The 24,140-nt window shown below is 38.3% G+C and overlaps 4 protein-coding genes and 1 long non-coding RNA gene across 11 annotated transcripts; 2 read left to right on the top strand and 3 right to left on the bottom strand.

Annotated features, from left to right (window-relative positions):
* The first annotated feature begins 1,647 nt into the window (after nucleotides 1-1,647).
* LOC137939411 (protein kinase STUNTED-like) lies at nucleotides 1,648-4,843 on the top strand. Its single transcript, XM_068784681.1, has 11 exons — nucleotides 1,648-1,810; nucleotides 1,897-1,991; nucleotides 2,113-2,231; nucleotides 2,312-2,409; nucleotides 2,492-3,136; nucleotides 3,237-3,485; nucleotides 3,581-3,741; nucleotides 3,831-3,910; nucleotides 4,012-4,159; nucleotides 4,252-4,401; nucleotides 4,493-4,843. The coding sequence occupies exons 1-11, from the start codon at nucleotides 1,648-1,650 to the stop codon at nucleotides 4,736-4,738; spliced, it is 2,154 nt and encodes a 717-aa protein (XP_068640782.1). The 3' UTR covers nucleotides 4,739-4,843.
* Nucleotides 4,844-4,967: 124 nt separating this feature from the next.
* On the bottom strand, nucleotides 4,968-8,574 carry LOC137938851 (uncharacterized). Of its 3 annotated transcripts, XM_068783923.1 has the most exons (3): nucleotides 8,278-8,574; nucleotides 6,007-6,355; nucleotides 4,968-5,906 (listed from the first exon to the last, which is right to left on the bottom strand). In XM_068783923.1, the coding sequence occupies exons 1-3, from the start codon at nucleotides 8,353-8,355 to the stop codon at nucleotides 5,149-5,151; spliced, it is 1,185 nt and encodes a 394-aa protein (XP_068640024.1). In that variant the 5' UTR covers nucleotides 8,356-8,574; the 3' UTR covers nucleotides 4,968-5,148. The 3 variants fall into 3 exon arrangements, with proteins under 3 accessions (XP_068640024.1, XP_068640023.1, XP_068640022.1); XM_068783922.1 differs by having other exon boundaries at nucleotides 4,968-5,903; nucleotides 6,007-8,366; XM_068783921.1 differs by having other exon boundaries at nucleotides 6,007-8,366.
* A 329-nt stretch (nucleotides 8,575-8,903) lies between these two features.
* Nucleotides 8,904-12,288, top strand: LOC137939505 (uncharacterized). Of its 5 annotated transcripts, none has more exons than XR_011109946.1 (5): nucleotides 8,904-9,157; nucleotides 9,247-9,459; nucleotides 9,750-9,864; nucleotides 9,959-10,175; nucleotides 10,615-12,288. It is a non-coding gene; the product is annotated as an uncharacterized lncRNA (long non-coding RNA). The 5 variants fall into 5 exon arrangements; XR_011109948.1 differs by having other exon boundaries at nucleotides 10,654-12,288; XR_011109944.1 differs by having other exon boundaries at nucleotides 9,959-12,288.
* A 3,258-nt stretch (nucleotides 12,289-15,546) lies between these two features.
* LOC137939413 (protein GRIM REAPER-like) lies at nucleotides 15,547-15,918 on the bottom strand. The gene has a single exon (XM_068784683.1). The coding sequence runs from the start codon at nucleotides 15,916-15,918 to the stop codon at nucleotides 15,547-15,549; it is 372 nt and encodes a 123-aa protein (XP_068640784.1).
* A 1,930-nt stretch (nucleotides 15,919-17,848) lies between these two features.
* On the bottom strand, nucleotides 17,849-18,256 carry LOC137939414 (stigma-specific STIG1-like protein 3). Its single transcript, XM_068784684.1, has one exon. The coding sequence runs from the start codon at nucleotides 18,254-18,256 to the stop codon at nucleotides 17,849-17,851; it is 408 nt and encodes a 135-aa protein (XP_068640785.1).
* Nucleotides 18,257-24,140: the final 5,884 nt, after the last annotated feature.

Consider the following 24,140-nt stretch of genomic DNA (forward strand, 5'->3'; position numbering starts at 1 on the left):
TTCTAGTAAGTCTCTAATAGTAATATGATTTTATTTAAAGGATTTATAATTTTTATTTGGGTAATTGTAAATTGATAGTGATATTTCATTTAATATTGTTGTGTTTGATTATTGTATGGAGTTTGTTTATAATGTTATGCAGTGTACGAAATGTTTAAACTATTTTATGGAGTATTTATGGAATGTATAGACAATTTTATGGAATGTTTATGCAGGTATTATGTATATTGATTATGCCTAATTTTAAATAGAGGTTATGCAGAATTTTATACAAGTATTATATATATAGATTATGCTCAATTTTATGTAGAGGTTATGCCCAATCTTATACACGTATGCATAATTTTATGTAAAATATATGCATAATTTTATATATATTTTATTCGATATATATTTTTTAAAAAGTTTTAAATATATGTTGAAACTCGAGCATAATAACAATTTTAGGTTCGAGACGAGGCTCGGCTCAAAGCTCGACTCAAAATATTTAAATTAAACTCAGATTGAATATAAGCAGGTTCGGCCTCGGTTCAGCTCGATGCTACCTCTATGTAACTGATAAAACCTAATTCAAAGATTGAAAGATCCATGGGATGTTCTCTGGGTTCATTGCAAAATGAATTTGAAACAATTTTACTATAGAATCCGTTTAGCAAACTATGAGTTAGTTCTACATGTACTAATACTTGTTTAAATTTGTTCAAAAGCTTTTCAAACAAAAATTAATCTAGTTCTTAAAGTCTATTACGAAACTGATTAACCCCAACATGGTCAAAAGTCAAGTCAATTCAACCAAAGTCCAAGCTTAATTTGATAAGAAAAGGTAGGTCTAAAGTTCTATCTCCAACAGTTCCGGCGGCTGTTTTCGTACCTGGCGGCTTCTGCCCCTATCGCGGGAATTTTTTCCTTCTCTCCCATTTCCAGTTTCCTCCTATTATCTCTTTCCCCGTCACTCTTCTCGGACACGGCTCTTCTGCTTGACTGAAACAAATCGTCACTTGATTTTGCGTTGATCGCCTTTTTGAATTTTTAAACGTTTTTCTATGTTGGATAGTTGCAGTAGGTGGGCGTGATACGTCTGTGGCGGCAATGTGATTTTAAAAGATGGGGAGAGTTTTAACGGAAGGTGGGGAAGGTCGACTATTTAGGCGGCTTTTTGTTCCGGGGGGAGGGTTTGTATTTTCGTTGCTTGTGTGTTTTGTTTTTGTTATTGTGAGGGAGTGGAGGTTTTCCGGTTTGTTCGTTGAGTCAGTTGGGCGGGATGCAGCTTGGGATTGTCTTTTCATTTTGGTATTCAGGTTGATGGAGGTAGGGCGTGGGCGGGATGATTTGTATTGTGGTGTCAGCAGACTTGTAGAGGTCACGAGGTGGATTTTTTAAACGAGCGAGATGCTGTGATTTGGGATGTATGACGGTTCTCTGCTATTTTCTTAACAGGAGTTACCTTTTTGGGTGTTTACAGTATGCCGTGTTATCATGATTGAGCATCGTCTCAGCTGAGGATAATAGAACTGGCTGGGACTCCATCATGGTGTTCTTCAAATCGCCTCAGGTTTGATAGAATTTGGAACTTTACGGGAACTTTACGGGAACCAGGTTCTAGGTAGCATCTGATCTGAGAAGATTACCTTTGGAAAACATAAGGAGATGACGGCTGAGAAGGGAGTTTCGGAGAAGAAAGTTGAAGGGAAATCCGTGTTGGTTGCGATTCGTTTGGATAATAGTGGGCATGAGTTGCTTAACTGGGCATTCATGAAAGTTGCAGAGCCTGGAGATCGTGTTCTGGTTGTTCATGTCGTTCGACCTCCAGGTAAAATAGGATCTTTCGCTTTCGTTTCATTGTCATTCTTCTACTACTCTAGTTTCTTCTGATCTCTGGTTATTTTTTCCAAGCAGACGGTTGTTCGAGAGAGGACCCTTCTTACCTCTCAACGAAAAAAGCTCTCGATGGGTATTTGATTGTGTACGATGGATTCTGCACGTTAAAAAAGGTACGAACTGTTAAACAGGGATATTTCTGCTCAACCTCATCTTTGGATCAACACAAGCTTTCCAATTTTCTATGAGAAATCAAAGTTGAAATTTCCTCATTGAATTTCTGGGTCTGGACAGATAGACCTGGTTGGTGAGGTCTCTCGAGAGAACTCCATTCGGAGAGCTATAATTCTCAAAGCAAAAGCGTGTGCAGCCACTACTATTGTTGTTGGATTCAACAGCAGTAATTCTCTTGGGTAAGTTTCAGAAACTCTGTATAATCTTACCGACGATGCGACGATCCTGTCTGATTCCTCTGAGCAGCAACGTCTTTCAGGGTTACCAATTCTCTCGTTAAACACTGTGCGAGGAATTTACCCCAAACGACTACTATACTCGGAATTCAAAAGGGGAAGCTGCGCTTCAGAAGCAATGGTACACACGGGCCCTATATTTGATTTATTCTCTGTTGCGCTCTAGATTTTTTTTGAAAATGATTTTGGGATCTGATCCGCAGGTCTGAAAGGCTACTCGAATTCCGGGTTTTATTGTTTATTGCTTCTGAGAAGAATCAACAACAATCAGAAAGAAAAGCCTGATCTACGAGTACCGGAGACAGAAAGCGAATTTGGGAATTCATGCCGGGAAGAGAAAGTTCATGTGAAAAAATCAAGTGAAGATGACACACAGATGTTATATTCTTCACGCGCAGCAGTGAATTTCAATGAATTTGAACCATCAGAACTAGCTGATGAAGACCAATTTCACCATTCTCGTGAACAAAGTACAAAAGTTCCTTCATACTTCAGTTCCCTTCTCAGAAAGATACCGGAAACAAAACTCGGTTGGCCTCTTCTCCGGAAAGCTACCTCTACAGTGGAGGCTTTCGGAGACCCAGAAGGTAGAAATTTATCAGTAGTCCAATGGGTGATGAATCTCCCAAATAGGTCCGTGCCCACGACCCTTCAATCCCCTTCCCATCAGGATAAACCAAGAAATACCAACAATAGCCGGTTTTTCAAGTCAGATGAAGGTGTTAACAGAAGTTTTTCCTTGGTTGAGCAAATCAAGGACCTGGAAACCATTCTTGAAAGCAATAGATCCGATTGCAGATGGTTCACATACAAAGAGCTCCAGTGTTCCACATCACAATTTTCTTCGGGTACATGAAACTAATTTTCAGTCAATTAAATTATCTTCCATGTTGTTGATGCTTTTAAATTAGATGTCTTATTGGTTCAAATCCAAATCCACTTGAACAGAAAACTTGATTGGGAGGGGGGGATGCAGCAAGGTTTACAAAGGGATCCTCCAGAATGGGCAACCCATAGCAGTGAAGATATCAAAATCATCTAAACAAGCCTGGAAGGATTTCCTTCTGGTAGTTGATATTATCACAAGTTTGCAGCATGAAAACATTGTATCCCTTATTGGTGTATGTGTCAAAGACAGTGACCCCATTTCTGTTTACAGTTTCATATCCGGAAGAACTCTGGAAGAAAACCTTCACAGTAAGCTTCAGCTGCATGACCATTGAACATCTCAAATTGGTCTTCTCAAAGACGGTGATTCCGTTAGTTGGGACTTATTTTCTTATCTGGAACAGGTAACGGAGAAAAATCAGTACTACCCTGGGATGTGAGATTCAAAGTGGCTGTAGGAATTTCCAAGGCACTCAGCTACCTTCATGGCGGATGTTCTCGGCCGGTTATCCACAGAGATGTTAAATCCTCAAATATTCTCTTCTCCGATAATTTTGAGCCGCTGGTACAACTCTGTTTCAGGACATCATCAAATTTGAAGTACTGGATATCTTTTCGGCTCTACATAAACTCTTTTGTTTCTCTCTGTGACAGTTATCTGATTTTGGGCTTGCTTTATGGGCAGCGTCAACTTCAGCTGCAACAACACACAGTGATGTTCTGGGCACTTTTGGGTAGATTGCTTTTCCATTTAAGCTACTGAGAATTTCTGTTTTTCTCCTTCATTGTTGTCGTTTTATGAAAAACCATTACTTAAGCTGAACTACTTGAATAGGTACCTTGCCCCAGAGTACTTCATGTATGGAAAGGTCAGTGACAAGATCGATGTCTACTCCTTCGGAGTCGTCCTCCTCGAACTTCTTTCAGGAAGAAAACCCATCAGCACCGAGTCTCCCAAAGGCAAAGAAAGCTTAGTGATGTGGGTAAGAACCAGGAACATACCTCAGAAAGCATGACTAGCCTTCCTTCACAAAACCCGTTTTGTTTCTCATTTTTTCGTTTTTGCCTCGAGAAGGCCATGCCGATACTAGAGAAAGGAGACGCACAGAATCTGCTAGATCCAAACCTGGGCGAAGATTTGGACAAAGACCAAATGCAGAGGATGATAGCTGCCGCGTCTCTGTGCCTTAAAAGAAGAGCCAATCATCGTCCCACAATGAGCCAGGTAGCAAAATCTGTCAATATCATCAATGCTGAGACAATCTAAGAATCTGCCCGTCTTCGATTTGAACAGCAACCTCTCTTCTGACTAGCAGGTACTGGGACTACTGGAAGGAGAAATGAATGTGAAAGAATGGCTGGCGTCTAAAGCTGATTCTCCTGGTCAAGCAGATGACGAAGAGGAAGAGGAGGAAGCGTTTCCGAACCTGGGTTCAAATCCTCGTCTAGACCTCTCCTTTCTAGAAGTGGATGATGATATGACATCACATGGTAGCATTGAACAGACGCGTCGCCATACATTTGCATACTACTTGCAAAGACGATCATCTAGTTTCCATTAGAACAGGGTGTATAAGCTCAATTCTAAATAGATTTGTACAAGCCAAACGAAAAAGAGAAAATCACATTTTGATGCTTAATAGATTTGTACAAGTGTTGTAGAAAATTATCAGAGAAAGGAAGAAGTCTAAAAGTGAGTGATCCAATCCGGTTCAAGCATCAAGAGCATGATGATTTTGTATATACTATTAATGCTTTTAAGTGTGACTTTGGGGTAAACTATACCAATCTGAAAAATTTTGAGTTTTTGTATTACTGTAACGAATGAAATATTTACAACGTATATCAAGGCCAAGAGCCAGCAGTTTTTTACACACGCTATCAACTTGCTCCTGCCTGCTTTAATGACAACTTTTTTTTTTTTTTTTTAACTCACTCACACTTCCCACACCCCCCGCCAAAATTGTATGTTCTAAAAGGGAAGCACGTAAGGCAGTGCATACATATCAGCCTCCACTATCAGGCATGCCCGAGGACCACCCGGACCTGCGCTCCGCAACACATATTCACCCACCCTGCTGCTTCCCTTGGCTTCCTCCTTACATGCTTCCTTCCTCTCTAATAACCAGCTGTCCTGATCATCACAGTCTGGGAGACTCGTCTCCAACGGAGGAGGGCACCAATCCACGAACAACTCCCTCAACTTGGCATCCATCTTCTCCTCTCTGCTCCTGTGCTTCTTCTTCTGCTTCTTTTCCTTGGGGTGGTGGAGCTCCAGCCCATCCTCAGCTGCTGCTACCACAGGTAAAGACTCTACAGTCCTACCAGAAGTTGAACATGCAAGCTGTGATATTTTATTTTCTCTACTTGCATCTCCGTAAATTGTTTCCTTGTGATCCTTCGAATAATGTGAGGGGAAAACCTCAGCTCTTCTCCCGGAGGTCGAACAGGATGATGACTGACATAATAGTTTCTGGTCCTGGTTCGCATCATGGATCAGCTGAGAAACTAAAACATCGGGTCCATTGATCCTAGACCCTGATATTTTGTTTTCCTTACTCAGATAATTACTTTCATTGGGAAGCAGAGCATGGTCCTTGACAGGAGGTACAATCACAAGTTTTGGAGTTCCAGAAGAAACAGATGGAGTCTGTATTTGTGATAGACTGCCAAGTGATTTCGGATCCTTGAGCTTGATAAGTGGTAAACGGATGCGAAGCCCATTCCCTACTTACATTTACAAGCAAAAATTGAATTGGTTGAGATCAGAAGAGGGACGAACCATCAACAGAAAAAGAAGAATTTAGAAAAATAAAAATAAAACACTCACCTTGGCCGCTTGTACCATGGCTCAAAACGGGGAGAGGATCAGCCCGCTTTCTCTTGCAGCTGCTGTTCTGAGTGCTATCAGACGAGTCGGAGGAACCCAAACTACGACCCACTTGAGCTGGCTGCCCATACTCTACTGTCAGGCTACTTTTCTCAAGCTGCTCAACTACTTCATATTTTTTATCTGGATGGTTCTTCACCTGCTTCCCCTCCTCCTTGTGCCTCTTCTCGCTACTGCGGTTTTTGTCAACCTTAACACCATCTTCCCTGGATTTCTCCTTATCTCCTTTCTTCTCCCTCTTTTTCTCTTTCCTCCTTTCTTTCTTGGCCTTCTCAATTTCTTTCTGGAGCTTCATAGCACCAGAAGGTTTGTCAATTCCAGAATTGAAGAACTGGACGACAGTGTAACATAGATGAAACCCATCTAAGCTCATAGGAAGCAAAAATTACTCAAGCTTCACCAATTATTCCAACCACAACAGGTTAAAAGATACAGGAAACCGATCTCAACAAAACCTTCTGACATACTAAAAAGGAAGAAAATTGTATAAAAGCAAGGCTTATCAGACTTAACTGTTCACAGCTCCAAGCAAAATATATGCCGATAGTGCATTAAGATTGACCCATCTCTTAACCTAGTTTGTACACATAATAAATAGATTAACGTACCTAATACTGATCTCTCTATCTCGCTGACCATGGCAGAAGGAAAACCAGAGATTTATCCTAATTTGTATTCATAATTAATAGATCAAAATTCCTAAAACTACAAACCCTCTATACTTGTACCTATTCCAAATGAAAACATCAGACATGTACAAATTGTAACTTCATGAAGACAAACCCATGCAACGTATAATGATAGCTGAAGCTTCCCTCAAATTGCTCAAGCACAGAATGAAGATATCAGAAACCGCTTTTAGAAATTGCATCTGATAAATATACAGCAAAATCTAGTTTCGGTTTATGTAAAGACACAGTACTCATAAAATCTAGCTGATACCTGATAGGGCAGTTCCAGTGAAGAGTAGAAAAATAAGAAAACTCAAAAGTAAGAAGAAACACAAGCTCCACAGCACACCATGAACCATTATCTAGCCCTATCAGCCTGGTCGGCAGTTAACAAAAAATTCAGGCACGGTTTTTTATAATGATCCACAGAGCACACAAAAAACACTTAGTAGTCTTAAAGTTAAAACTGTAGATCTACGAGTCTTTCACTCTTTGCCTAAACTCCATTAGTAGAAAGATCCATGATTTTTTCTCTTTGCCTAAACTCCCAAAAGACTTCCCAGATACACCATGGCTATACAACACGAGAAACCTAGTGGCAAAGATCAATAACCACAAATATCGTGCATGCAGAACAAGAACGGAAAATGCTCTAGACCTCTTTTACGCCCCTCACAGCTTTTAATCGAAGAAGCTCTCTGAATCTTGAACCCCAACCTAATCACAGGACATAGTTTGTTCACCTCAAAGAGGAGAACTGACCTAACAAAATTAGAAACATATAACCGCTACTGAAACAGGAAGCCACAAGGGAAGATCTTCAACATATTAACAGCGCACAAAGGGTACGGCATTATTTGATTCGTGTAATGGTTATTTGGCAAGGAGACCAAAACCCTGAATATCTAAGCCCTTTGCTTTCTCCTAACAATAAGGCTCATCCTTGGTCACAAGAAATTGATAATTAGAATCTAGTAAGGAGTCAAACTAGTAAGTATAGCTGTTCGTTCAACTCTGAACATGGCACATTACAACGCTAGTAACTCCAACCAAATCTTTAGGATTATTGCAAGAACTCGCAGTTACAAGGTAAACGAGTCTTTCTTGAAATTCTGATTACATTCTAACAAATTGATAGAAAACAAATCCGAACACAGATGAACAATTGCTTGCTGCTAAGTTTTCCTAAATAGATCTTTTATACCAAAATAGTACTGCTCATCTTTGCCCTAGATAAACCGAGCAGATTTCATATCGAACCTGAAGCCAAGGGAATAGAAGCAAAAATCATGAGCACATACAAGAAATCAGAAACGCGCCACCTAGACGCAACATTCTTGACCACATACAAACTTATCCCCGTCAAAACACCGATACTCGGACAAACTTAAACAAGGGTTCGGATCAGCCACACAAGGGTACAATCATTCGTTCCTCATAATGTTTCATTATCACAAAGAGGACCAAGAACATCAGGATCAAGTCCCGAAACCCAATCACGAATCGATTAGGAAACACAACATAGATTTCTCGAACAAACCTTAATCGATTCGATCAGGCCCTGATCAACTCCCTTGGTCTCGTACCCTGGAGGCGGATACGGGAAGCAGCGAGACATTGTCTTCGCTGCAGATTAAAACCCGTTCAAAGACCTCGAAAATACTACTCAATCCGCCAGCAAAACCCAAAAAATCACCAAAGCTTGTCAGAAATCCTAACAACTCGTCACTCGGGATCAACCACCGTGATCTGATGAACACTACAAGTCTCCGATCAAGAAGCAGCCGCCAACCCGAACAGAAATTTATTAGGGTTAGGGTTTCGCACCCACAAGCTAGATTTGTAAAACGTTGCCTCTGGCTCTTCTTAGGGGCTATTTATAGAAGGTCGAAGGCGGTGAGTGCCTGGAGATTGCTGACGTAAATATAGACGAAACGGAGACCTCTCATTGGTCTTTGAAGTGGCTTTTTGGAAGAGTGAGAGAAGCAAAAGACGCCTTATTATTGGCCAGATGCTCTTTCTCCGAAACACGAAGCCTTCAGGCTCGAAATTTCTGGGTTGGCTGGCAAAACGACCAAAGCCCATGTGGGCCCAACCCTAATAAATTTCGAGCCGGAGTCTCAAAGTTTATTTAGGCGTCTGACCGGAGTTGAAAAGTTTCAGCGATAAGAGATGCGTGCAAAATTCCAACGAAGTGGAAAGGAGCATCCATGGAAGGGGATAATTTCACTGCTTCTAATTGCAACAGGTACGAAACGGTTCTGCTGGGATTGCTAAAGGTGGTTCTCCTGGAGGCTTGTAGAGTTAGACTTTTCCTGATTTCAGGGAGAGCCAATCTAATTTGACAAAATCCCCTGTTTGTCCATTAAAAAAAATGCTCAATCAGCTAAATCAAATTCAAGCACTGATGATGATGCAAGGTAATCAGTCATTTTCTATTCTTGTCTTAATTTTGAGAATTGGAATTGTTTAGAATGATTCTGATTTGTCTTGTATGTGGATTATCGAGTTAATTGTAACCCTGATGAATTGGAAGGGGATAAGATCTGAGGGAAGATTGTCCTTTGCCAGCAGTCCGATGGCTCATACTCTAAAAAGCAAAAGATGGCTGAAGTGAAAAGTTGAGGGGGGACTTGGGATAATTCTTGCTGATGATATCCCCTCTGACAGTAGTAACTTAGAAAGAAGCTGAGGAGATCGTCTCCTACATAAATTCCACCAGGTAAAAATTTTAATCCATGCATCACTGTTTTGACCTGCTGCTATATTGCTAACCTTAATTTAAGGTCAATAGTGTTGCATTTATCGTTCTATATATGTTAATGCTTCTTAACACTATTTGCTTCTACTCGTTTTTCCTTGTTTGGATGCTTTCAATTGTTTAGTTTCAATACTGGGAGCAGCAAGTAAAGAGAGGCTGGCAATTGGGAAGAAAAGTAAAAAAATAGTTTTTTTGTAGGTAGGTTGAAGTCACTAATCTACTTAACACAATGAATTGTACTTAAATTATAGAAAATCAGTTGCAACCATTCTACCAGAAGTCAGTGTAAATAAGTATATGCCAGCACCAGAGGTGGCCTCCTTCTCATCTCGAGGGCCTTCTCTTCAAACGAGAAACATTCTCAAGGCAAGCTTCTCATGAGCATTCATCTTTTAGTCCTCTCCTCTTAACAATTTCTATCATAGTCAATGGATTAAGAAGTATTTTAACTTAAATGCAGCCAGATATTGCTGCTCCTGGTGTGAACATTCTTGCAGCATGGATGTCAAATGATGATGATTTTGCTTCTGAAGTTCCTCCAGGCCAACAGCCCATCCTGTGCAGTGGTTTCAGGAACTTCTATGACTTGTCCCCATGTTTCAGGTGTTGTGCATTGATCAAATCTAGGAGTCCAACATGGAGTCCCTCTGCCATCTGATTGGCTGTCATGTCTACAGGTTGGTACTTCTTTTGGAAAGCCAACAATATTGATCATACTTAATGGTCTTACTCTCTTGAGTTTAATCACTAAGGTTAAGCTCAAGTTTCCTTTCACAATCAAGTCGGTTAACTTGGACACACCTTGTGAGGGAAGCATCTCCAGAAACCTAATATAAGAGGGGGTTGTAGAAAAGTATGTGCTCAGTGCCATGAAAATGGGCAGCAAGATAGAGTAAATGTACCATTCCATTTCACCTAATAAAAGCCAATAATTAATGGCTTTGAGATTTGATGAACAATTGAAATATCAAGTTGAATTGCTTGACCCTAAATCCAATGTAATATGCATAGTATCTCACTGCAGATGGGATCATAGCATTGTTGCTTATTACTAGTATCATTGTTCGTTCAGTCACTCTTTTGTTTAATAGGTATTTGTTGCTTCACAATATTCAGAAACCCTGACTAACAATGAGAAGGCCTCTCTCACAAAAGATTCAGGCACTGCAGCTACACCATATGACTGTGGAGCAGGGGAAGTAAGCCCTTCAGGGTCACAGCAACCAGGTCTAGTGTTTGAAACCAGAAAGAGGACTACCTCCTTTTCCTCTGCAATTATGGTTATGAGGTATCTACTATCAAGCTCATCTTATCTCTTCCTGGTGTATTTGATTGCCCCAAGAATTCCAGTAAGGATTTGATCTCAAATCTCAATTACCCTTCAATTGTCGTGTCCAAATTCAATGGGAAGGGTAGCAAGCTGGTGAGGACAGCTGCAAATGTTGTACCAGATGATCAAACCATTTATGTGGCAAGCATTCAATCTCCTGAGGGATTGGATGTGAAGGTGATGCCAGATGAACTTTAGTTTATGAAGAACACTAGGAAATTGAGTTACCAAGTGGTTTTTTCGTCGAAATCATCTATGGGAGGTGATCTTTTGATCAATCATCTGGGCTAATGGCAAGTTCATAGTCAGAATTCCATTTGTTGTACAAGTGATTGATCCAGTAGTTTACACCACTTGCCATTCTTGTAACTTCAGCTGCTTCAGTGTATCCACAAATAGGAAACCATGAAGGAGACTTATCTTTACCAATTTTCATCCAACTACAAGCCACCGGCCAATCCATGCTAACAGCAGTGCAATATTTAAGGTAACATACAGAAAGCTCTACTGGGATACTATTTTCTGCTACAACTAAAGTAAAGGTCAAGTAAAATGACTGGATGCGACCAGAAGGAGATTTCTGGGAGTAAATCGAAAATTATTACATTAAAGGCAGCATTATGTAAGCACCCATCACAATTAAACCCTATATACAAAGACTAAAACAGAAAAGTAAATCCATTCCCAGAAATTGGCCGAAAACAGGATCTGCTTAAAATTCATGCCTGCAAGGCCAAACTCAGTGTCACATCCCACATCAGCAAAAAAAAATGCATCTGCCACTGAAACAGGTCTCTTTCTTCTAGCATTTCTTCTTACATCCCCTGTAGTTCCGCTGATCAACCTTAATATCAACACAGCTTCTTGCTGCAGAAAGGCTCAGGAGAACCCTGGATGTTGCAATTGGAAGGATCCTTTTTCCATTGTGGGAGAAAGCAGCTCAACCCCTGGAAAGTTGTGGATTCCACCTTTATCATCTTCTTTTCCTTTTCCTTTTCTTCTTCCTTGTTTCCAGTAGCCACAATGGCATGAGTCATGTGTAAGCTTAAAGCAATTGTCCATGTGAGGATGGTTTTCTTATAGCTTCATGGTGGCACAACAGCTGCAGTAACAAGAGTGGAGAAACTGGTAAGTGGGGAAGGGTTTGAAGATAGGAAAAGTGACAGGAACATGTGGAATCTATACTGCAAACAGATAAAAGGCTGTTGGGTCCAACGGTAAAACAGAAAAATGAAGACAAGTCCACTCAAGCCTTGGTTAACTCTTCTTAGTTCTTATATCAGGAATGAGGGGTGGCCCCCCTTCTTGGAGTAGCTGTGACCCAGATCACTGAAATGGAGGCAGAGAAACAGTGAAGAAACTTCAATGGAAGCTGCAGAAGTGATAGTGACTCTGAAGGAGGGGAGAGAGAGAGAGAGAGAGAGAGAGTTACAGTACATATGATGAGCACTTTAGTGAGAACGCAGGAAGCTTCTTGGAAGGTTCAGGGAGGGAGGGAGAAGGGGAGAGAGAGAGAGAGAGAGAGAGAGTTGCAGCACATATGATGAGCACTTTAGACAGAACGCAGGAAGCTTCTTGGAAGGTTCACGTTTTCAACTATTTCACATGTGGAATCCACGTAAAATCTAATTTTCATGTTTCATGGAGGACCCTCCAACCTATTGATTCGCTCATTAGAAGGAAGACTTGAAGAAAGTTCGCTTGTGTTTGTCGTGCCCAACGAGGCAGGTGACTGGGAAGAAAGTTGCAGCACATGCAACTGTATTTTTCTCTCTATGCTTCGTAACATATAAATTTTTTCTTCTCTTTTTCAGGATTTCTATGGACTCTAGTTTTCTGAGCCATGTCTATGCACGAAATTGGAATTAGAACTGTTCATTTATATGGAACTTCAGGGGTTTGGTACCCATTCTGTGACTACTTTTTTCTTGAATAAATAAGGGTTAATTATCTGATTCATTACCTCTTTATTTACCCTTTTTAACTATGGGTAAATGGTTAATAAAGTATTTTAAAAATAATGTATAAAATCATAAAAAAATAGTAGTTTATTAAATAGTAACTAATATATAAATTAAATAATATGTGATTAAGTGTTCTTAAATAAATATTCTTTAAAGCTAAGTGATCCATTACATAAGAGATTTTTTTTACATTTAAATAGGTAATCAATATAATTGATTTTTACCAATATCGATTCTATCTTCCTCAATCTCCCCCTGAATAACAAACCACTTCAAGACATCTAGCTAGACACGACACAAAGAACAAATACTAGTAAAAGTAAGGACTCTCAAAACCCTAACTAGATGGCACATGACAAGAAAAAGGTCAGAAGAAATAAGGATGACACTAAATAAGAAAACTTAAGTTAGACCCACTACATAATTGTAATCACAAAAATAATTATAACAATCACTAAGAACATAAAACTTGACCAAGACTATGTGGGAACAATCTCAACCACATAAAATTTTTCAATCTCAAACAACAAAATTTGAGTCAAATACAGCTCACCTTGAGCCACGACCACCTATTCGTGGTACAAAACTATCATCTTTTAGGGGGCAATAATATTTCACCAAAGATAACATCATCCATATATACACCAAAAATAAAAAGACAAACTTGTTGAATTTCTAGAAAAGTGAAAAACTTCATTGACTTGATATAATTTGAATATAATGAGCCTCTATTTATAATAGAGGAAAAAAATAATTTAATTATAATTAAATTACCCTTTATCCCAGTTACACCCAAAATTAAACACTAAAGGATAAGTCTTAGAACAATTGAACAACTGAATATAAATAGAAGACTAACATAACTAAAACACTTTTAACTGAGACTATTTTATGAGACATCATCATGTGAGATTCTTGTAAGACTCCACAATATTAATTCCAACTCTATGAGACTTCTTACTATGAGAGTCATGTATGACTTTCATATCTGCTCTGCAACGCTCCCCCTCAAATGGACTTTATAACTTTATCTTGCAATGGAAATGATTCTTGCTCTTCAATATTTTTTGGTTAAAATTTTTTCATCGATGTTAAATCTTCATCATTTATTATCTTCATTTTTTGAATATCTTGGTCACATAAAAATTACCATAACATATGGGACAAAATACCTCTCTCTTGTACTTTTTCTACTTCTCCCCCTCAAGTTGGGATAAAAAATGACATAGAGACCCAACTTGGACAAAATACAATATGGGAGAAGAAAATTACTCTTAGCCGTATGATAAATTTGACCAAGAATAACTTTTTTGGGGGTGACCACAATTTTTCGGAGTTGACAATACGTAAGAGTTTGATACCATATTGAATTTATAGAAAAGTGAAAATTTTTCATTGACTTGATGTAATGTGACTACAATTAGCCGCTATTTATAATAGAGGAAATAAATAGAATCCAATTACAATTAAACTACTTTTATTCCTGTTACACCCAAAGTTAAACACTAAAATAATTGAATAACTAAACATAAATAGAAGACTAACATAACTAAAACACCTTTAACTGAGATTCTTCTGTGAGACCTCCTCCTATAAGGCTCCGCAATATTAATTTTGGTTCTGTGAGACTTCTTACTGTGGAAATCATTCAAGATTCTTCTATATATCCTCTTCAATGAAACTGAAGGAATTAATACAATCAATTCCAATAATACAATACCTTAAAGTCCGAAAAAATAAAAAAAAAACTCCTAGAAAGATTGTAAAAAAAGTAGTGGAGCAAATCCAATGAATTTAAAAACTTACGATTAAGAGGATCAATATTGACATAAGTGAACAAACTATGACAAATCCAAAGTGCATAACCATTTAAGACATAGAAGGGTAGATGAATCAATAGTAGAACCACCAAAGTATTAGCAAAGATGATCGACAGCAAAATAAACAAGGTAATCAACCCACAAAATTGACCATAAAAGAGAGGCCATGAATTTCACTAGAACCACATAAATTGACCGTAAAATTTAAGCATTAAATTGGACTAGTTAAATTAAGATGGAATACCCTAAACTAATGTTTAAGTAGAGATTGTGAGCAGTGGCAGTGAGGACCAGTGCTGGAAACATGGTGCTTCATGAGTTTGACAAATCATGAGTTCAAAGTCACATACTTCTGGATAGAAAAATTGAGTCTGCCCAAAGTTTGATCCTTTCTATTAAATAAATGATAGGCTAAAATTGTTGCTGCTGTCTAGAAATTTTGATTTTTAGAGGAGAGCAATTAGGTCTGCCAGCTTTGTCTCTAATCCTTTGAAAAGCTCTGTAAATGGTAATCGAGATGTGTAAGAAAAATTCAATGTAAGAGAAGTTTTGGTTAATCTGCTAATTAAATCTAGTTTAAAACGAATCTCATGCATTCGTCTATTTTGCTTGGTTTGGCAGAACGATGCTGTTGCAATTAAGTTCTTGTCGATGAAATCTTCCTGCATAATTCAACGCAAGGACATTGATGTGAATGATCTTCTGCCAAGTAAATCACGATTAAGATTCAAACTATCACATCACACCCAGTCCCAGGCACCTGGAGACTGGAATCTTTATTCCAAATTCCATCATAACGAGGCATCGACACAAAAGAATAACAAAGATTACATAATGCATGCAGAAACTGGAACAGAGAGCACGCAGCAGCAGGAAAAAGTCCGACGAGAACAACAGAGCAGAGTTCCTACTGGTTCGGGGTTGTGGAGAAGATTCAAGCCAGGAAGGCCACAGCAGGCGAATTGATACACCCAATATAAGCTGCAATGCACTGGCCTCTGCAACAGATGTCTTTGCTCTTGCACTTGAGCTTGCATTCACCACAGTTGCGTGGGTCGGTCTTGGTGTCCACGCAGAGCTTCCTGCAACAGGAGGGTCCTGGAGAACCTTTCACGTAGCAAATGGTGGGATCCGTCTGACAAGTGATCTTATGTTCTGGAAGAAGAAAGCTCGTGACACCACGGAGAGAGGTGTATTCCTCCTCTGCCATGGTCTCTTCCACCTCCTCGTGTTCGTCTTCGTTTTCTTCTTTCTTATCTTCAGTAGTACTAGCAGTGACATGAGCCATGACTAGTGCCAAAACCATTGCCAGTGCAAGGAAAGTTTTCTTTGATGGGTTCATAGTGATGGCTAGACTGAGAACCGCAGAGAGAGAGAGAGAGAATGGTAGGCTTGGAAGGCAGAGAGAGAAGAAAGATGGGCTTATGTAGGTGGCTAATTGATGATAAACAGGAGAGGATAGGTTTTAATAGTGCCTCAGTTTCTGGCCTGTATCTACCGACAGCTTGATCCCACCTTGTCATCTTGTCATATGGTGCTAAGTCTGGTTGAAGTGGGCTAGCTTCATACAGAGCTGGCATATAGAATTCAGTACCAGACGAAGCTTCAGAGGAAGCTTCACTAATCACAGAGACGTAACCATGGAGACTATGGAATCACCTAAAGGCTAGATCCATTCACGAGGGACCTGTAACTCTGATGGATGTTTTCATGCTATTTCAAATGTTCTGACTGACATGCCTTTGATAAAATGACCTGAAGCTTCACTAATCACAGAGACGTGGCCATGGAGGCTACGGAATCACGTAAAGGCTAGATCCATTCACGAGGGACCTGTAACTCTGATGGATTTTGATAAAATGACCTGAAGCTTCACTAATCACAGAGACGTAGCCATGGAGACTATGGAATCACCTAAAGGCTAGATCCATTCACCAGGGCTCATTCAAAAATAATTAGCCAACTTAGCAAGCCTATTTTCCAACTAATAAATTCATCTTTATACTCACTAATCCATGTGAGACTATTCCTTAACACTCACCCTCAGTGTATGCCCTCTTTTGTGGCTCTACCCAAATCCCACATATGAGTACCTGCTCTGATTCCATGTGAAGTCGGGTCCAAAGTCTGTCCCAAAATGACTAGCCAACTTAGGAAACTCTTTTACAACTAATAAACTCAAGATATTTGTACTCACTAATCCATAAGGGACTATTCCTTAACAAATACCATATCTTATATAATAAACATATATATTTTCAATCCTAACTCTACATAGGTCTATTATAAATAGGGAGACTTGATTGTTTCGATGCAGTATGTGATTCAATTGTATATAGTGCAACGGTATCAGCTTTAAAACTAGGTCTAAGTCCTTTTGATCCCAAAATGACTAATCAAATCTACATTAAAATTGGGTAGGTCTTTTCCAAAGTGATCAATAATCGAATCTAAGTTAAAGTTGGGTTCAAGTCCCTCCCAAACTAACTAATGTGACGAGTTGAAGTTAGAACGCCTGAGATCTGAAGAACAAGAATTAGGCAAATACTAAAAGGGACATCAAATAGAATAGAAATTATTAACCAAAGTTAAAAGATCTTTTCTCAATACATAACAACCTAAAAATTTTCTTTGCATTAATCTATGTAGAATTACTCCTACTAACAATCTATATATCCCATAAAATTTGTTATCTGTGATTTGACATCATGTTGCTTAAACTGAAGCCACCCTTTATTTGTTTCATGCAAAGAAAGCTAAACTACAGCTCCCCTGGACATTAATTTTGATAAATTTGATCTCTCACACTCATTGGAACTTCTCAAAGAAACGAAATTTTCTTCAAAATGGGTGAACTGAATCTCTGGAAGGAAAGTATACTTCTGCAAGAAAAGCTTAATCCAATTTTCCATTTTGTACTGTCGGGGATTTCTATTAAGAGAAAGTAGTAGAACAGAAAAAATCACAGTCAAGATTTGCTTCAAGGAAGAAGGCAAAGCATATAAATCTGTTTCTACAGCCTCAAATGCCCTCTGAAATAGGGATATATAGCTTTCATTTTCGTATCTTTAAATTGACACATAACACAACTTTCCGTTAATTTTCTCAGACTTTTTAGTTTATTCTGCTACAAGCTATTATTCAAACTCCTACCAAACATCAACTTAACGTACATAAATCATGGAGGAGAGCGAATTAAAGAAGAGACAGTCGCGCAACCAGACGAGAAACCCCTCTTAAATTCCTTCCGGCAAGGCCAAACGTAAAGAGTTACAGATCAGGGCTGTGGGAGGCACGCAGAGGCCTTCGCAGCACTCGTAGCTGCTCTTGCACTTGACCTTACATCCTCCACAGTTGCGTTTATCAGTGTTGATATCGACGCACGTCTTCTTGCAGCAGTCCTTTCCTGGAGAACCCCTCATGAGGCAGATGGTTGGGTCTTGCTCGCAGGTCATCCTTTGGTTGCTCACCCCACGCAGAGAGATGAAGTCCAGAACCCCTTCATCTACCTCTTGTTCTTCTTCTGCTACTACGGTTGCAGCTTCTTCCTTTTCATTCATGATTGCTGCAGCAGCGTGAGCTAAGAGGAAGGCCGAAGCAATGACCAGAATGAGGGTGATAACTTTCTCCATTGGCTGCTTCATGGTGACAAAGATGGCTCTAATGGGTTTGCCTTTTTCTATCAGAATAAAAAGATGCAGAGGAAGACAGTGGATTATGCATTTTATAGCAGGGGGGAGGAGGTCAGGTAGGTAGGGATGAAAAATAGAATGAAGTATAGTGTGTCCACTAGAACGTACGGCTATCTGAAGTGGGCCAGGTTGACAAGTAATTGACATCTATGGTTGAGATGCTAAAATGGGAAGCTTCCTAAGAAGCTTCATTTGGATAAAAGATGGGACAAGTGATAACAACTATTCCTTCACAGGAAGCCAATATTTGCATCAAACGGCATCAAGAAATTGGAAATCAGTTTTAGTTTTGATCTTTGAATGATTATTCGAGTATGGATTGAAGTTGGGATTTGGTTAGGGTTTATTTGGAACCCCTAGAAAAGAAAAGAAAATAAAACAAGAATTTGATTATTATTATTCCAAAAAATAGTTAGTGAAAATGAGATAATGATCAAATTCTCCTTTTTTATTAACCATTTTTGGGAATAATAATGGTCAAAATTTTCTTTTCTTTTCATTTCCATTGAGTTCCAAACAGACCCTTACTGAATTATGCATCACTTGCGTTTTTAGTCCTTTGTTCTACCTCTTGCATGCAAGCAAGATCTTAATTTCATGAACTTCTCCGACCATGAATTTGTGACACGTTTGGTGGCCTATGAATCGACATGATTGATCCGGATTTAGGAGGGAGAGGGTCAGTTGGGCTCAAACTTATGTGTGGCCATTCGAGTGGTTCTTTGTTTGTGTGTGTGTCTGTTCTCTAAGCTTTGGTGAATAGATTATGTTTCCTCATTCTCTATTTTTTGAAATAAAAGTAATGATCATGGTTACTGATGATACTTATGTTAAGGAGTTTCTAATGAGATAAGTCCAAATTGTTTGAGTCAAATCCTACTTAATTCAAAGGAGTTAATTAAACCTCAACCATTACCATAAATTGAATGCAAGATATAATTTGAGGATAATTTGTTGTTTCATAAGATAAACTACCAATAAGAGTGAGAACTATTGAACATACCAAATCAAGGAGTCTACGATGAGTCTCATGCAAAACATATTTTATAAGCTTCATGGAGTCTAAGGTGAAACTCATGCAAGATAAGTCTCACAAGAGTCTGAGTAAACACTAATGTACAATAAGTTTTGGATAAAAAACTAGAGTCAACACTTGTACTAAAGTTACAAAGGAGTTGAACCCATAAAGGGGGAATCGACCCCTAGAAACTATGGTCTACCACTATCCTTAAGCTATAAAAAGATTTGAGCTCAAAGAGAAGGATCCAACCTCAAAGCTGACTATTGGAGGTAATGGATTCGACCCTCGTGCATTGGAGTCAGCCACATGATGTAGAATTTCAAATTTTTGAAATGTTAGAGAGTAACTCAGAGGCTATAGGTCTTCAAATTTTGCTAGTGACCTACCAACATGATCAATAGTAAAAATAGGAATTATTTATTTTTTGTAATTTTTGGAGCTTATTTTCACATACATTTGTAAAATGCCAAAAAAACCTTATCTACTCATAACTAGTTTTTGGAACCTTTTGAAATGAGCTATATATATCAAACTTAAACCAAACTTCAAGACATGCTTGCTCACACATATTTCTAAGCTCCCAAGTGCTCCTAAGTGTTTTTTCAAAGTGCCAGCTAGTGCCATTAAGTGCTCAAGAAGAAGCACATTTGTAGAATTTCTCATTGAATGCTACGTACTTAAGACCATTGTTTGTAATATCTGATTAGAATACGTAGTGTCTTATTTTGGAAGTTTAGTTTTACTTGGTCATATCATTACAAGCCTTGTTTTCATAAGTATTAGTCTCTTTTGAAAATCTTTCGATGTTGCCAACATTTGTAAGTTCTCAATTACATCTACTTTAAAAACTAAATTGGTAGGGTTGCTAAAATTGCTGGTAGATTTACCTTAGGACTTGTGTAATCAATTCTTATGTGCTTGATTATTAAATTTTCCCAATAAAAGACTTTGTACCTTGAATAGAAAAGCAAATCACTCTTGCATAATAATCAAACTAAACTTGTCAATGTTGTTGACTATAAGTCCTGAAGTGTTTGAGCAGGTGTTGTAATTGAGTTTGTTGAGACTCTTTACTATAGATGTCATTTGGCTTATCATACTTTTTATTCTGGGACAGGGCTCCCTAGGAGTGGAGTAGTAATATGAAAAATTGATTTTGAGCTACTATAAAAATTCTTGGTCAATGAGTAGTTACTTAGTTATTTATGTTTTTGGACACTTTGGATCTAACCGAGTTTAATTTTTTTACAAAAACTTGATAAACCTATTCACCCCCTTCACGTTTATTCTTTTAGGACCTTTCAAGACATCCCTATAATTGCTCTTTTAATTAATACCAACACGCCTCTCATTGTCCTCACTCTCTCAAGTTTTTCCTCTTGTACTCTTCTATCTTCAATGTTTCCTCTCTAAAAATCAACATGGTATCAGAGACACGACCTTGACATGGAAAAGGAGAAGCAAAATAAGATGAAAAAGAAGGAGAAAGAAGAAGAAAAAGAGAAGTTTTTTTTATTCTTTTCCTTTATTAGCCTAGCACCATTTTTGTCTTTGACTTTTTCATTATCATAACCTGGTTTTAATATTTCAAAATATATATTATCGAAAAAATATTTGAGTTTAATTTCTAACCCAAAAATAATATTTATAATTGGAATTTTCTACAAAGATTAATTATTATATGAAGTAGAAAAGGTCAGGGAGTAGGAAGGATTTGACTAGCAGTAGACAACATCTTGTTAGCATATCCGTGTAAATAAAATTGGATAACAAAGGTGTCACTAATACATAAAACATACATTACAATTAAATTCAAATATTTTTCTTAACAGAAAGTATAAATTTGTTAGAGGAGATTAAAATGGGATGGAAAGAATATTTGCTGAAAATATGTACCTAGTTGAGCTGTCAAGCATAGCATGCAACTACTACTCCCACATTAGGCATCTCAAAATGCCAACAAAAACTTGAATCCATCAACGGATCTATAAAAATGTCATAAAGATAGAATCAGAGAACCAAATTAATTTGGATGTTGCACCCCAAAATCTTTTATCTTTTTGTAAGTTGTTCTTTTCTACTGCATCTCTTCACAAACCCATATATTTTGTTTTTTCTCCTACATTAGGCTCCATCCTTGTTCAATATAATAAATATAACAAGTTTGTAAATATCAATTTTATAAGTTACAAAATTATTATCTTTTTAGATGATTATTTACCATCTAATTTAAGATAAGGTTCATATGAGCTTCCCATTCTCTCCTAATTAAATATAATGGATACCATTATAATTAATCATGTAAGGACAAAATTATCCTCGGAGACCCGATAGTTCGTTCATCTTGTTTCATCGTGAGCTCAATCACCATTAATGTGGAGGGTGTGAGACAAAACTCGAACTCTTCTATTGAGGGTCGATGATAGAGAAAAAGATAAGAACTGATAGAATTTGAGATCATCTGAAATTGTAATTCTAAAGCATTGTAAACTCTGTTGTGTGAGTTCTTACTAGATTGGAGAGCACCGAACCTTGAAATTGTACAGGTGAGAGTAATTCACTGAACCAGATTTGTGAAAAATGTACCTTCCTTGACCAAGCATTGGAGTTCTTTTACAAATCACCATTTTACAGATCATATAGTATAGGTATTTTACAGAATGGTATCCACTAACCAAGCTACTGTCTCAAAATGAAAGAACTTCGACGCGAGAGGATTAATGGTGCTGAATCACCGAAGACGACCAGGCTGTTGGTAGTCAGCAAAGGGAGGAAGCCGAACGCATCGTCCCTTGCAACAAACCTCCTTGTTCTTGCACTTGTGGTTGCACATCCCACAGTTGCCATGATCCTTCTGCACATCCACGCATTGCTTGAAGCAGCAGTATGGCCCCGGGCTTCCCTCCTTGAAGCAAATGGTAGGGTCCTTCTTGCAGGAGAAGGATGTCAGTCTCATGAGATGACTAGACACCGAGGGAAGACCCACCGGATGAGAAGACGATGACCGTCGTTCTTCTCGCTGGAGAATACTAACGATGGCTGTTTCCTCCTCGCCTTTTGCTATTAAAGCTGCGTGAAGGGTGTTCCCAGAACCAGAGGCCATTGCTATTAACGCGAGGAAGAAGGTGACTTTCAACAATTTCATGGCGAAGAGCTAGCGGGACGAAGAAGGGAACGTACTGCAGAAATGGTGGGATTGAAGAAGATGGAGATGGGAATTTGTAAGTAGCACCGGTGGGTGCTGCAACCACTTGAAACTTCGCTTACTTGTGAAGATTAAGGATCTTTGGTGAAGTGAAATGGTTGAATGACTGTGATGGGGCGCCCATCCCCTGTCGAGTAGCCAACGCTTGAGACAACAACAGATAATGGCTTGGTGCAGAGATCAAAATTCAGCGGCAAGATGCTAGCAAGAGGCAAAAGAAGGAAAATCACTTCACTTAGACGAAAAAAACACTTTGGCTGCTATTGACCCAGTTCTTCCTGAGATATGTATAAGAATATAATAATGACATAATCATGTTTGACACATAATTTCAATTATAAGGTTGTATAAAAACTATTACATACTTGTGGTTGGATTATACGATGAATGAAGCATATAAACCAAATTACCATCTCTTCTCAAATGCAGTTCCTTTTTAGTCTCATATCTTTCAAGTCAAGTCTGGCATTCACTATTATTTTGTTTTACCAATTTTGTTCAAAAGTGTGCCAAAAATATTGTCACAAACGTTTTTTTTTTTTTCAATATGCCTGATGTCTAAGTCAATCTCATCATCGACTACTAACTTAACTCAAAATATATACTTTTCTTCTTCCAATTTAATTCATCAGTAGATCGTTTCCTCTTCCTATTTACTTGTATTTTTTTTTCCATAAAACCAAGGGGGAGCTCTACAAGTGTCTCTCAATGCCATATCCTAATAGCTAAATTGAGAGAGGACATATATGCTGCACTTAACATCCATAGGTAAAAAGTGTCAACAACTCATTTAACATTCATTTCTTCCATGTTTCAATTGGTCAGAGTCTATTTCAGTCATTCATGCTCTACATGCCAATTTTTCCTTTGTATTCCAAAGTGAAAGTGATGTGTAAGTTAGGAAATCATTTATTGTCCAAAGAAGTGCAACATACTTTTTAAACTCCTCTCCTATATGTGCATCAAAATTTTGCACACCTTCTGACAATAACTCTTTTTAAGTCATCCACCAAATGGCATCAATAAACATTAATGTCCTTGTCGGGAGACTTTGACCAAAAAATTAGTAAGTTCATCATATAGTAGTGATCTTTCATACATCATGAGGGTAAATTATAGGGCATCAACACTACAAGCCATATGTTGTATAGTGTACTCATATTGTCAAATGGGTTGAAACCTTCGCTTGCAAGCCCTAAACGTACATTCCATGAGTCTGTGATAAACCATGAGGGCTTTTTGTTAAATTCACTCCAAAGTTTTGAATTTATTGGATGTCTCAACGTATTTGTTTCATCCACATGCACCTCGACATGCCACCTCATGTTCATGGTTGTATCATTTGATGTAAATTATCGTTGAAGTCATGGTTTGAATAAAAATAACGTAAAATATTTTGTGGGACTGGCTTCTGTTGGTTGCATAAGTGTATATACCTTGGCTCGTGACATTGCAGACACTTATCTACTTTTTCATATTCTTTTGAAAATAATATACAATTATTTTTACATACATGTATCTTTTCATATTGGAATCCTAACTCATGCAAAAGAGTTTTAATCTCGTAATAGTTACAAAGTAACTCCCGAGGAGGAATTGTTTCTTTCAGT

This window comes from Aristolochia californica, unplaced genomic scaffold, assembly GCF_029961685.1.
Source record: "Aristolochia californica isolate CCGP_79_NKW_82.1479 unplaced genomic scaffold, dmAriCali1.0.hap1 SCAF_8, whole genome shotgun sequence".
In the NCBI taxonomy this organism is placed as follows: domain Eukaryota; kingdom Viridiplantae; phylum Streptophyta; class Magnoliopsida; order Piperales; family Aristolochiaceae; genus Aristolochia; species Aristolochia californica.